At 39.1% G+C, this 15,143-nt stretch overlaps 1 protein-coding gene across 1 annotated transcript in view; it reads left to right on the top strand.

Moving 5' to 3' along the window:
- Positions 1 to 15,143, top strand: part of msna (moesin a) — a 33,203-nt gene that overhangs the window by 14,938 nt on the left and 3,122 nt on the right. The window contains exons 2-9 of the mRNA XM_010865009.5: positions 7,125 to 7,208; positions 12,038 to 12,133; positions 12,236 to 12,510; positions 12,701 to 12,784; positions 13,059 to 13,205; positions 13,337 to 13,433; positions 13,827 to 13,990; positions 14,879 to 15,009. Coding sequence (XP_010863311.1) covers positions 7,125 to 7,208; positions 12,038 to 12,133; positions 12,236 to 12,510; positions 12,701 to 12,784; positions 13,059 to 13,205; positions 13,337 to 13,433; positions 13,827 to 13,990; positions 14,879 to 15,009 — 1,078 coding nt within the window. The remainder of the gene's footprint in view (positions 1 to 7,124; positions 7,209 to 12,037; positions 12,134 to 12,235; positions 12,511 to 12,700; positions 12,785 to 13,058; positions 13,206 to 13,336; positions 13,434 to 13,826; positions 13,991 to 14,878; positions 15,010 to 15,143) is intronic.

Raw genomic sequence — 15,143 nt, 5'->3', positions numbered from 1 at the left:
AATTATTTCTGGTGAGTTCACTTGTGAAACAATGTAGTTGCACTATTAATGCACATGTATAATTTATGTCAAATATATTAGTGCCAATGCCAATTCTATTTTCTGATTTGTAAGGATATATTAGGTTCTGAATAACACAAGAATCACACAAGAAATCTGTAACATTGTGAATTACAGTGTAATATTACAATGAAATATAGAAATGTTATACCAAATACTTTGGTCAATTTCAACTTATTTTCAGATACAATTGTGTTATTTGAAGAAAGAGCAAGGGTGCCAATAAATTGGACAATGACTGTTTTTATATATTTTTTTAAATGCACATGTACAGCTCCGGAAATATTTAAGAGACTACTGCACCTTTTTCTTTCCTTTCCAAAATGGTTGAAAAGGAAAGTTTTGAGTGCGGAACAGAAGCGTTCAATTTGCAGTGGTCTCTAAATTTTAACCCTTCTGTTACTCACTCAAAACCTTCCTTTTCAGCTTTTTTGGAAAAGCAAGAAAAAGGTGCAGTGGTCTCTTAATTCTTTCCGTAGCTGTATGCGTGGACTTTAAGAAATTAAATAGAGAAATTGTGCTGGAGCAGTCACAGATGTCTCAGAGGCAGGCAGACAGGCAAGTAGCAGTGTGATGCATTACAGGATGTAGTCTCAGTGAGCCTCATGTTGGTTGGCCCACCCTTGCTTAGCAGAGCTCTGTTACCAGAGGATGTGGTTACTTCCTGCAGTGAAGCAGTTTTGTAGAGGAAGAGAGAGATGGGGCACAACATGTCCTAATTGTATGCTAAAACAAAAAAAGTATATCTGATACTAATTTAGAGGTTTATTCACCATAAATCATGTCTGAACTTTTTCCACTTTTAATGTGACTTTCAATTGAAAAACAAACTGAAATATTCGAGGGGGAAAGATGAAAAATAAAAACCTTACAATAACCTGGTTGCATAAGTGTGCTGGGGATGTGGCTGTGTTCAGAATTAACCAATCACATTCAAACTCATGTTAAATATAAGTCATTACACACCTGCCATCATTTAAAGTGATTCTCATTAATCACAAATTAAGTTCAGCTGTTCTAGTAGGATTTTCCTGACATTTCTTTTGTTGCATCTCAGAGCAAAAGCCATGGTCCGCAGAAAGCTTCCAAAGCATCAAAGGGATCTCATTGTTTAAAGATATCAGTAGGAGAAGGGTACAAAATAATTTCCAAAGCATTAGATATACCATGGAACACAGTGAAGACAGTCATCATCAAGTGGAAAAAAATAACGCACAACAGAGACATTCCCAAGAACTGGACAGCCCTCCAAAGTTTATGAAAAGACGAGAAGAAGACTGGTCAGGGAGGCTTCCAAGAGGCCTACAGCTACATTAAAGGAACTGCAGGAATTTCTGGCAAGTACTGGCTGTGTGCTACATGTGACAACAATCTCCCGTATTCTTCATATGAATGGGCTATGGGTTAGGGTGGCATGACGGAAGTCTTTTCTTACAAAGAAAACAACCAATCCCGGCTGAAGTTTGCAAAAACAAACATTAAGTCTCCCATAAGCATGTGGGAAAATGTGTTGTGGTCTGATGAAACCAGGGTTGAACTTTTTGGCCATAACTCCAAAAGTTATGTTTGGTCCAAAAACAACACTGCACATCACCCAAAGAACACCATACCCACAGTGAAGCATGGTGGTGACAGCATCATGTTTTGGGGCTGTTTTCCTTCAGCTGGAACCGGGACCTTAGTCAGAGTGGATGGAATTATGGAAAACCTTCAGGCGTTCCTTTAGGAAGATGAAGTTCACTTTTCAGAACGACAATGACCCAAAGCACACATCCAAATCCACAAAAGTATGACTTCACGAGAAGATGATTAACGTTTTGGAATGGCCCAGCCAGAGCCCAAACCTGAATCCAATTGAACATCTGTGGGGTGATCTGAAGAGGGCTGTGCACAGTAGATGTCCTCGCAATCTGACAGATTTGGAGTGCTTTTGCAAAGAAGAGTGGGCAAGTATTGCCATGTCAAGATGTGCCATGCTAATAGACTCCTACCCAAAAAGACTAAATGCTGTAATAAAATCAAAAGGTGCTTCAACAAAGTATTAATTTAAGGGTGTGCACACTTATGCAACCAGGTTATTGTGAGCTTTTTATTTTTCCCCCTCAAAGATTTCCGTTTGTTTTTCAATTGAATTGTTCACGTTAAAGATCACATTACAGGTGGAAAAAGTTCTGACATGATTTATCTTTGTCTCATTCTTTTACATCACAAGAACCTAGCATTTTAACAGGGGTGTGTAGACTTTTTATATCCACTTTATACATACATGAAAAGTATGGGCATGTACAGCACTCAATACTTACTTGGGGCTCCATTTGCCTGAATTACTGCAGCAATGCGGCATGGCATGGAGTCGATCAGTCTGTGGCACTGCTCAGGTGTTATGAGAGCCCAGGTTGCTTTGATAGTGGCCACCAGCTCTTCTGCATTGTTGGGTTTGGTGTATCGCATCTTCCTCTTCACAATACCCCATAGATTTTCTGTAGGGTTAATGTCAGGCGCGTTTGCTGGCCAATTAAGAACAGGGATACCATGGTCCTTAAACCAGCTACTGGTAGCTTTGTCGCTGTGTGCAGGTGCCAAGTCCTGTTGGAAAATGAAATCTGCATCTCCATAAAGTTGGTCAGCAGCAGGAAGCATGAAGTGCTCTAAAACTTCCTGGTATACGGCTGCGTTGACCTTGGACCTCAGAAAACACAGTGGACCAACACCAGCAGATGACATGGCACCCCAAACCATCACTGACTGTGGAAACTTTACACTGGACTTCAAGCAACGTGGATTCTGTACCTCTCCTCTCTTCCTCCAGAATCTGGGACCTTGGTTTCCAAAGGAAATGCTAAATTTACTTTCATCAGAGAACATAACTCAGCAGCAGTCCAGTCCTTTTTGTCTTTAGCCCAGGCGAGACGCTTCTGACGTTGTGGCTTGACACAAGGAATGCGACAGCTGAAACCCATGTCTTGCAGACGTCTGTGCATGGTAGTTCTTGAAGCACTGACTCCAGCTGCAGTCCACTCTTTGTGAATCTCCCCCACATTTTTGAATGGGTTTTGTTTCACAATCCTCTCCAGGGTGCGGTTATCCCTATTGCTTGTACACTTTTTTTCTACCACATGTTTTCCTTCCCTTCGCCTCTCTATTAATGTGCTTGGATACAGAGCTCTGTGAACAGCCAGCCTCTTTAGCAATGACCTTTTGTGTCTTGCCCTCCTTTTGCAAGGTGTCAATGGTCGTCTTTTGGACAGCTGTCAAGTCAGCAGTCTTCCCCATGATTGTGTTGCCTACAGAACTAGACTGAGAGACCATTTGCAGGTGTTTTGGGTTAATTAGCTGATTAGAGTGTGGCACCAGGTGTCTTCAATATTGAACCTTTTCACAATATTCAAATTTCCTGAGATACTGAATTTAGGGTTTTCATTAGTTGTCAGTTATAATCATCAAAATTAAAAGAAATAAACCCTTGAAATATATCAGTCTGTGTGGAATGAATGGATAAATTATACAAGTTTCACTTTTTGAATGGAATTACTGAAATAAATAAACTTTTTGATGATATTCAAATTTTATGACCAGCACCTGTATATATGTATACACACATATATACACAGTGATATAACAGCGAAAAACAAGTAAGGAATACAGTTACATTGGCTATTTACAAGGAGATCCAGTATAGAATGTGTTGGATATCAATCAATCATATTTTTATACGTGTTCACACACTTTACTAATTACTTTGTTGAAGCACCTTTGGCAGCGATTACAGCCTTGAGTCTTCTTGGGTATGACTCAAGTCTTGTTGACTTTCAGATCTCTACAGAGATGTTCGATTGGGTTCAGGTCTGGGCTCTGGCTGGGCCACGCAAAGACATTCACAGACTCTTGGGTTGTCTTGGCTGTGTGCTTAGGGACATTGCCCTGGGACATTAAACCTTCTCTCCAGTCTGAGGATTTGAGTGCTCTGGAAGGTTTTCATCAAGCAGCTGTCTGTATTTTGCTTCATTCATCTTTCCCCTTAATCTTGACTAATCTCCCAGTGCCTGCTGATTTAAAACATTCTGCCACCTCCATGCTTTGCTGTTTGGATAGTATTGGCAAGGTGATGAGCGTTGTCTGGTTTCCTCCTGACGTGACACTTGGCATTTCAGCCAAAGTGTTCAATCTTAATTTCAGACCAAAGAATCTTGTTTCTCCTGTTTTTTTAATACAGTATTGCTTGGTTATTATTGGGGTATTTTATGTAGATTGATGAGAAAAGTCTATCCATTTTAGAATAAGGCTTTAATGTGACAAAATGAGGAAATGTTAAGGGGTCTGAATATTTTACAAATGCACTGTATTGCATAATGAATATTATTAAATCTAAAAATATTAGGTCAAGCCACTTTTCACTGCAATGATCGACAGCTTTAAGTATTTTGGTAAGAATGTATCAGCTTTGCACCCATTGTGGGAGTGTTTTTGGCTCATTCTTATTATCAGATTTGCTCCAGGTTGTTCAGGTTCTTTGGACAACCCTTGTGGACTGGAATTTTGAAATAGTTGCTTTGGCCTTGAGTACAGATGCACTCATAGGTTCTCTGATTCATTGGTTTAGTCATGTCGAAGTACCAGCTTTAGCTTTGATAAGATGTGCTAATTCCTGTCTACGTTTAGTCAACATGTATTTATGAATACATACTAGCCTTGGTCTAGCTGTACTGCTGTTAGCTTTGCTCACATGGAAAATAAAGTATTTTGAATTGTTTGGCAACACAGCCATGCTTTTTTATACCAAGTCCAAGAAAGGTTATAAGTGTTTTTCTTCCATTTGTGATCTGTCATTTGATGCTGTACTTTGTTTGATACAGATGTCCTGTTTATGAAGACTCAACTGCTTTTTAGTGCCCTCCATAAGTATTGGGGCAGTAAAGTCAAGAATTGCTCTTTTGCCTTATATTCATATACCTTGAGTGTGCAGCAAAAATAGCAATTTTTGACTTTACTACCTCAATACTTATGAAGGGCACTATAATTGTGCTGGTTGCCATAATGAAACTGAATGACTTATTTTATTAAAAGTAAATTACAACTTGCTATTTATTGCCTTCTTTGGAGTACCTGGTATAAAAACCTAATTTTAGCAATACATAGAAACCAATGTTATTTTCAATGTCCTAGGTGTCAGTTAACTGTAACTATTGTACCGTAAAAGTGATGCGATGAAATCTCTGTGATTTCATTGATGCAACCCTTCTTCGTAGCAAGGAAATGCTGTGCAAGCGATGGGTCCCATGCATATCGCCCAGCGCTGCTGTTTGCAGAGTATTAGGTAACTGAACATTTTAACATAAATACACCTACATTAAAGACATTATATATTGAGCAATCACAGCTATGGCGTCACAACCACTACCCTAATTGGCGGCCCGCCACTGGTCGTCAGTACCTTGCGAACGAGGGCAGTGCATTTGCTTTTCTAAATGTTGATGCACCCTTAAAGATTCTCTCAACGTTGCAGTTGTAGTAGATTTTCTTAATGATCACATCTCGTATATTTCTATGCCTCTTAGAAGGAACAGGCTTGAATGAGCTTTCTTACTAACTTTCTGTGTGTGGACCATGCTAGTTTATTGGCCAGGTGAACACCAAAGGAATAATAATATAATCTTTTTGATATTAAGGGAAAGATTGTCCTGGCCCCCCACTGTCAGGTCTCTGACCAGATCTCAATAGACTGTCTCATTATCATTGCTGATTAGGAATACCACCGCTGTAACATTGGCAAACTTGCCACCAGTCGTTAGTGAACAAGGAGTACATGAGGGGATAAGTATGTATCCCTGTTGTTGGTGAGCATGGCGGATATGTTGTTGACTACATTTACCACCTGCGGCCAGCCTGTCACGACCATGTTACAGAGGAAGAAGAAAGATATTTATTTTCACTTAAGTTTCTGTTAAGTCTGTTTGTATATTTTTCCAGTTTAACCTAATAATACCAAATCAGGGAAGGTATGGGTCCATTGTCTCCCTAAGGGGGTTTCCTGCTATTGTTTTTTTTTTCCTCCAGTGTCTGAGACAGATCTATCATATTAGTTAAGTACCTCCCCTAATTGCCTGACCCAGGCATAGAAAATGTCCTCTCTCATATGAAATTGCTATTTTCTATTTGCTATTTTGCTTTGATAAAGTTTTCATGGTTGATTATATTGTGATAGATTACCTTGGCTGCCTGCTCTTCATTTGGGTGTTTACCCAGCTATAAGTATTATATACTTATATACATTTTTCAGTGGGCCCTTCTCAAATTTGTTGTCATGTACAAGTAGGTGTAAAGGGAAGGGTTTTGCATTCCAACAAAAGTGCCTGAATTGAGGAACAAACGTAGTTGAACCTAGATCATCATTCACTGTCTTTCCAACCTTCCTCACTTGACACAGCCGAGTTGTCGTTATCATAGTTAGTAGACCTACTAATGTGAGGTCTATCAATCTTCTCATGCTGCTGCTGCTCAACCACTTTCATAAAAACATTTCATGGGGCATATTTGACCATCTTTTTAAAAATGTTCTTGCTTTTCTTTTTTGAGTATCAGAGTAGTAATCTGATTAGGTTAGCAAGGTAAGCAAGCTGCCACAGCTCAGATCTTTAACCTGCTGGCAGGATCTGACATTACGTCCCAGTAGTCACCAAATAAAAAACCCCAGATGTAATCATGACACAAATGCAGATGTAAATCATTTATCAATCACAAAATACACTAAGTTCTAGTGACAAGTATTCTTTATATTTTATTTAGTTATGTTCCACTAAATTCTTAAATAAAATATATGTCGTTTTAATAAAGAAAATAAACAATATTATTAGTTTACATGGCATAGCCATGCTGCCTAGACCAGTAACATAACTCCAAATATGCAATTGTATTCTTTCATTTAAGGCATTTCAAATTGATTTGCAGTTTGTTTGATTTACACATTTGTACATCAGGTATACCAGTACATGTAACCTTTATTTGGATGGAATTCATTGGTTGTCAGTAACAAAATACTAACTCTATCTTTTTGGTTTTGTCAACAGATTAGTGTGCGTGTTACCACAATGGACGCTGAGTTGGAGTTTGCCATCCAGCCCAACACAACGGGAAAGCAACTATTTGACCAGGTTTGAACATGGCTTGCTCTTAAACATTTACATTTTAGTAATTTAACAGATGCTCTTATCCAAAGCTTCTTGCAATTAGTGGTGAGTGCATTGTTCATACTTTCTTGTACTGGTCCCACATGGGAATTTAACCAAGATCTCTGGCTTAGCAAGCACCAAACAGGAGCCTAATGGTTTGCTTCCTCTGTGGCAAATTACACATTCTTGCTGTGCTTTCTGCCAAAGCCAATCTAAATTACAAGTAAATTGCAAGCAAGGAAATGGAAGCCCAGTTGTGGGAGTCCAGTTTTAAGAGGACCTCTCACACTCACTGTTCTCCTCATTGATTTAAGATATATTCTATGGCTTAGACTCTAGTCTTTCATCAGCTGCAGACAAAATTTTACTATATTCATGAAAGCCACTTCATGAGGCACAAAATATTTCCAATTTCCAAGAAAACAAAGGTACACTTTGTTCTGCTAACTTTTCACTTTCCTTCCAACTGGGCTAAACTCTCAATATAAACTCTCAATATAATATATTATAACACCATTATAAATGCTTCTAAACTGTCTTGAATGAGTGTAGACTAAGAGTGAAATGCTGTCTTGTGACCTGCTCCTTGAAAGTTGGAGCTTTGACTTTCTGGAGTTCTTCTGGTTGGGATGTGTCGCTTTGGGGAGGGACTTTTTGTGCATGGTATAAAGGTTCATCTAACCTGTAGTTTTAGGTATTTTCTGGTGTACTTAAAGATCAATACAGCCCTTGGGTCTTAGTGCAAGCATTGTTTTTAGTGGGATATTTGTGGCAGATTTCCTCAACATCTGTAGGACTGAATCTGTAGTCCACAACAAGGTAAGTGAATGCTGTTACACTAAATGGCCAAATGTATCTGGACACCCCTGCTAATTATTGAGTGCATGTGTTTCAGCCACACCCATTGCTCACAAGTTCATAATATCCAGCACATGGCAATGAAATCTCAATAGACAAACACTGGCAGTATAATGGGTCATACTGAAGAGCTCAGTGGGCGTTTAACATGGCAATGTCATTGGATGCCACCTTTGCCACATGTCAGTTTGGGACATTTCTGCCTTACTAGATCTGCCCCAGTCAACTGTAAGTGCTCTAATTGTGAAGTGGATGCATCTATGAGCAACAACAGCCCAGCTATAAAGTGGTAGACCATGCAAAACTCACAGAGCAGGGCCGTTGAATGCTGAAGCGAGAAATGTGTAAATATCACCTGTTGCATCACTCACCACAAAGCTCCAAACTGCATCTGGAAGCAGCATCAGCACAAGAACTGTGTGTCGGGGACATCACAAAATGGGTTTCCATGGCCCAGCAGCTGTGCGTAAGCCTCACATCAACATGTGCAATGCTAAGCGTCGGCTGGAGTGGTGTAAAACATGCCACCACTAGATTCTGGAGTGCTGAATCGTACTTCAGTATCTATAGTGTATGATTTTCCAAATTCTCTATAATTTGGACATTTTTGGCTGAGACATTATTGACTAATCAGCCTAAAAAGAGCCAAAAAAATTCTTTCATTTAGAGGATTGTGTAGACTGTGGGGAGGGAGATTTGGTGCAGGAGTGATGCGCAGGCAGTATGTGATTAAACATTGTCTTCTCAGTGGGAAATGCTCCCACCACCACCTCCCCAAGGGTGTTTACATAAATGGTATAAACACAGCAGATTTTTCTTCTCCAAGGGATTTAGTATGTGGGTAGTCAACTGTTCCTAGCTGTCTCAAGGTTCCCTGCTATCCCTGTTGGAAGCAAGGTTTTGTTCTCACAGATGTTCAATTGTCTCTCTCAGACACAAGTTATGGCTGTATAGCAGGCCACTCTGGCCTCAGATATTGTTTCTGTTGTTTTAGCAGAGGAGACAGGGACTCATAATCCCACTTTGAGCTTTCACCAGTTTATCGTGGTTTATTTCACAAATTAAGTGTAAGAAGTTTTTCGAAACTAATTTGTTACTTTTTATTTTAATAGCTTTGAAAACAGTGAAGATTTTGCTGTTTTAGGAAGACTTGTTGGCATTTTGTTTTAATGAGAGTCCATAGACTCCTTTCTGGAAGTAATGTTAGGTATATTATTACATCTGGTGAGGGGAATAGATTACCAGGCTATCTGACACCTGACTCAATGTCCTCCATCCAGACGTAAAAGTCTAGAAAATAGTTTTTGATGTTCTTGGCAAGAGGTGTTGATAATCAAGGTTGTGTCTTCTGCTTGCCTTCACACATAGTTCTTAACATTGCTTCATTGGGCAGTTTGGAACTCAATAGTGAGTGTTGAGATTGAGGACAGGTGAGTTTTAACCTCTACCTAAACCTTACCTGGCAGCCCCATTCTGTGAGCTTGTGTTGCCTAACACTCCATGGCTGAGCTGAGCTGTTCTTGAACATAGATGTTTCCACTTCACAGTTACACCACTTACAGTTAACTGGAAAACCTCCAGCAGGGCAGAGATATAACAAACTGATTTTGAAAAGGTGGCACCCTGACAGTGCTACATTATAAGTCACTGAGCTCTTACAACAAGCTGTTATTCACCTCCGTCCCAGCCTGGAATTAGCCTTATTAGCATTGTCCAAATTCAAGAATTGAAACTGTGGTTCCCGAGCAAAAAAAAAGCAGCACTGCAAGTGGAAACCTAGTCCAAAACACTAATTTAAGTGTAACTGGTAGATGTTAAGAGGCCCAGCCCCCTTCCTCCCCTTGCTTTCTTCCTCCTCTTTAGTATCCAGCATTGCTGGGGGCAGTGCGTCATGAATGGTGACTGGGAGTGGCATTGAGGGTGTATTTTTTGTAGTTTCTCCATCTTCCTTTTTTCCTCTGCCCTGGCCCTGAACCTTGCAGCGGCAAGATTTCTATTGGATGTTAGTTTTCAAAAAAACTCCACTCACAGGCTTGTTGAAGGTTGGCTTGGCAATGTTATGACTATTTATTTGAACTAGATTGAGCACATTTCCTGAAAGTGTGTCTCATAATGTCTCTGTATGCCACCACAATAGATTAAATGAAACATCCAAGATCCAATTGAAGTGCAGACTTTCAGCTTTAATTTACTGGGTTCACAGCAACAGCTCCCACATTTATTCATAACATCGAGTCAATAAAGCCATTACAACTTCTCTGCTTAAATTATGTTCTGTTTTGGCGTGCCTTCCTACAGGTTATCGTTCGTTAGGTGAAAATCTTTTGGTACATCTTGAGGTTGAGCCTGTCACGCAATCTCTTTTCATTTGGAGTTTAGAATTAGCTTTTTCCCTCTCAAAATAGCTAATTCTTTCTACCTCATCAACACTTATTTTACATTTTAGTAGAAGATTGACAAGAGCCACATACCGTTTTAGAAAACCCATCATTCAGCATTACCTTTCTATTATATCTTCTAAAGCAAATGTGTAATCCAGTCGCAATAAGGACGATTTATTATACTGTTATGGTTCATCACAAACGCGACAGACATACATAGATTTCGATGTTTTTTTTGGCGATTTTGCTGCCATCTTCACTTAGCTAGCTACTGTTGCACTGAAGGCAATATTTTCGTGAGAACCTGTATAAGCCCATCCCAAGCAATGCATTTGTTTGGGTTTACCTGTTTTGAGGTGTTAGCCCAAGCAATTAATTTGATTAAGTTCATGTGTTTTGAGACGTTAATGAAAAATGGTTTTTCCCACCCCTTTGCAACATAAATCCCATAGGTATTCCCCAGGCCTAGCAAGAATCTAGGCCTGGTTTAAGAAGTTCCTTCTATAGTATCAAATGACCGATCTTAAGTGTGATTGCATTTGGTACAAATTATCAGGGTTATGAAAAACAAATGCAAGCCATATTGTTTGCAACCATGGACATGTGTTGTATGTGTCCTATTGACAAACATTTGCAAGATTCTGGCTTGTAGTAGCCCCATGCTGAAACCTGCCAGATGTTGCTTGCAACTTTAATTGACAGTTGGAATTATAAGGATTACACATGAAAAGTGGACAAAAGGGGTATAGATCCCGCTAAAGAAGGGAGCTGCATATGGAGCTGGCAGTCTTACCAATGGACCATGCTCCACAAAGAGATTCATGTATTATTATTTATCTGCCTTTTGATGGCCAGCTTAACATGCAGTTGCAATTCTTTGGTCATAATGACACCAACAGTTGACTGCAAATGCAAATGCAATCCTAGAATCAAGAATAGACAATGACAATTCTCTTATGCATACAGTTTAACTACAAACACACTGTTTATCTAAAAATAAACAGCTTTAAGCCACAAACATTTGGCACCCTTAAATGGGGTGACTTTACAAAACATACTGTAAGTTTTAAATGGTTCATTTGATGTAGATGACAACATCGTCAAATTAAAGCTGACAAACTAGCACTTCAACTCCATATTCATTTTACAATTTCATATCCAGATTGCTGGAATGCAGAGCCAAAAGAAATAGTCTGTTGTGTCAAGCCTCTAATGGTTTTTCCAATCCAGCTCCAGATAAGTATCTCCATGGCGTAAAGGGCAGGTGTTGCCCAGTTGGGGCACTGTTTAAAGGGTTGAGATTTGAGCTGTGGTTTGGGTCATACATTTGAAATCATAGCCTAGATCCCAATCCATTGGTCTGTAAAGTCAGATCACTTACTGAGGTTATGTCAAACTACTATTACACAAAAATAATATTACAGGAAAGTCATATTTGTAAATGTAGCATCCTATTAACACCTGACCAGAAAGAAGAATTTCACATAATGCTGTTGTCTCAGAAAATGTAACACAATGAACCTAAACTGAAAGCTATGTTCTGTGCCCTAAATATAAAATGTGTGCCCTTAGGTTGTGAAGACAATCGGACTGCGGGAGGTGTGGTTCTTTGGACTACAATACCAGGATACAAAGGGTTTCTCAACATGGCTCAAACTCAATAAGAAGGTGGGAGCCTCCATTTGAACAAAGACATTGTGAACCTCTATATGCCACCTTAAGCAAAAGAGAAACTGTTCCTTGCATCTCAACTCATCTTTATGACTTTAGGTGACTGCCCAGGATGTGAGAAAGGAAAGTCCGCTACTGTTCAAGTTCCGTGCCAAGTTCTTTCCTGAGGATGTGTCAGAAGAGCTTATCCAAGAGGCCACCCAGAGGCTGTTCTTCCTGCAGGTGAAGGAGGGAATCCTGAATGATGACATCTACTGCCCCCCTGAGACAGCTGTGCTGCTTGCCTCGTATGCCGTGCAGGCCAAGTACGGAGACTACAACAAGGAGCTTCACTCGCCAGGATACCTGTCCAGTGACAAACTGCTCCCTCAGAGGTGACCATCACTAGAGTCTATATAACACCTCTTGAATGGATCTCCATGCTACTCTACTCCAATCTGTCTATAGTGTCATGTTTTTATGATGTAATAGCATTGTTTATTTAGAGTTCTGGACCAGCACAAGCTCAACAAGGAGTCTATAGTGTCATGTATTTTATGATGTATTTTATGATTGTTTATTTAGAGTTCTGGACCAGCACAAGCTCAATAAGGAGCAATGGGAGGAGAGGATCCAGGTGTGGCATGAGGAACACAAGGGCATGCTCAGGTACTGAAACACACGCACACACACAAACACAGATCTTTCTTGAATTGTAGTGGTAAAGGCTGTCCCTTGACATTTTCCACCATCTAAGGATCTTTTCAAACAACAAAAAAACATGATTAAATTAAATATTTAACTGTTGTATTTAACTAAAGGTCTATATTGGAAGGCACCTTTAAGAAACATGCTATAAATCTCAGAGAACATTTACCCCACTCAGTAGATATTCTTAAAATCACAGCTTGTGCATAATGAATTGATACATTTTCCTGCTCAGAGAGGACTCAATGATGGAGTACCTGAAGATTGCTCAGGACCTGGAGATGTATGGTGTGAACTACTTCAGCATTAAGAACAAAAAAGGATCAGAGCTGTGGTTAGGGGTTGATGCCCTTGGACTCAACATCTACGAACAGAATGATAAGTGAGTGACTTATGTGGAAGTATATACATCATTATGATAATGGGACTGAAATATGTCCTTTACTGTATAAACCTTTTTAATTTGCAAAATAATGCATTTCATGTTTTTTTGTTTCAATATTTTCTCAACAGGATGACACCTAAAATTGGATTCCCATGGAGTGAAATCAGAAATATTTCCTTCAATGACAAGAAGTTTGTCATCAAACCCATTGACAAGAAAGCACCAGTACGTAATCACGAATTACTGTTGCCCCATTAGGAAATCAAGGATTGAATCTGTCTTTGTTGGTGTTCGCAACATATAATATCGCAGACATTACTGCCCCGATTTTCTCTCAAGTTGGATGAATTATGCGTCTTACAGTTCTGATAAATAGTTACATCCTGAACCAGCTACAGTTAATCAGCTAGTAGCCTAGAACACCAAATGCAATATACGCTAATATAGCTTGATGGCTACTGTAGTAAAGTTTTATTAAATTAATATAATTTAAGGAAGCAGTAACTTCCCTGTTCTGCCCAGAGTAAGTGCAGTGTCAAGATAGGGTCCCAGGAAAACATTGCTTCTACATATGCATGCATGGGGAATGACATTACCTATGCTCTCTGTTTCTAATAGGACTTTGTATTCTATGCACCACGACTGCGTATCAACAAGCGTATCCTGGCACTTTGTATGGGCAACCATGAGCTGTATATGCGTCGCCGCAAACCGGACACAATTGAGGTACAGCAGATGAAGGCTCAGGCCAGAGAGGAAAAGAACCACAAGAAAATGGAAAGGTCAGTGTCCCCACCACCAACAGCTAGGTACCGTTAACACATGTCCATTGCCTCTGTCAAGTATCATCATTTGTATATGCTCAACAGTGTGCTGAAAATATAAATCTCAACATAAGGTAATTTGTGCAATTTGTGTAATTTGTGCAATAATATCTAACATTCAAATCATAGCAGATTCAGGAGCATAATGGCAGAATCGGTGAATGGTCTCTGATTTGAACTGCATTGCTAGGGAATAACTGCAAACGTATGGAAAGCAATTTTAACTGAATTTACATGACATTTGAAAAAATAATCTTGTGTATTAAATGTATCAATAATTCATCATTGAAAGTTAACTGAGAAACCAATTTTTTATCGATAATCATATTTTTCAAGAATATAATGATTAATATGAATTAATTGGAATTATAGATGGAATATTTTCTTTTCTTGCACAATCACTGTGTGTTGTACGGTATTTGATGGATTTATAGTTTTTAATTCACACCAAAAAGATTAATAAAGAGGGATCACTTGAGTAACCTCTGGTAACTTCTAAATGCGGTTGATTGGATTTGTTTTCTTACTACTTAGAGCAACAGTCAAAAGACTGGACAGACCTGTTAATTTATTCATTAATTTTAGATTTGACATTTTACAAATATGTTTACAACAATTGTAGACTGATTTTCATAGCTTCAGTTAAAAAAGTAAACATTTGTGGTTGAATATATCTCTTGTTTCACATAGCGGGATCACAAAAACATATCAAATTGGAATCGTGGGCCAAAAATGGTTAGGATCCCGTGGCTTATTGTCTGAAAAAGAAGGCTTGACCATGTTAGGAGGTTGTTGATGTTCCCTTTCATCCCTTTCTCTATTTACCCTCCTGTCTCTGCACATTAGAGCACTGTTGGAGAATGAAAAGAAGAAGAGAGAACTGGCTGAAAAAGAAAAGGAAAAAATTGAAAAGGAAAAGGAGGATCTTATGGAGAGACTGCGACAGATTGAAGAACAGACAAAAAAAGCTCAGCAAGGTTAGAAGCCCCATATTACTTTAGAATAAATAAACCACATAAACCCATTATCTTTACTCCTAAAGCTGGGAATCATATCAGAGTGTGGTTGTTCATAGCTTAATATAGATTATTGTATAAATATACAAGTTATG

Source organism: Esox lucius, chromosome 7 (genome assembly GCF_011004845.1).
Source record: "Esox lucius isolate fEsoLuc1 chromosome 7, fEsoLuc1.pri, whole genome shotgun sequence".
NCBI classification, from domain to species: Eukaryota; Metazoa; Chordata; class Actinopteri; order Esociformes; family Esocidae; genus Esox; species Esox lucius.
This window is presented reverse-complemented; position numbering and strand designations above follow the sequence as displayed.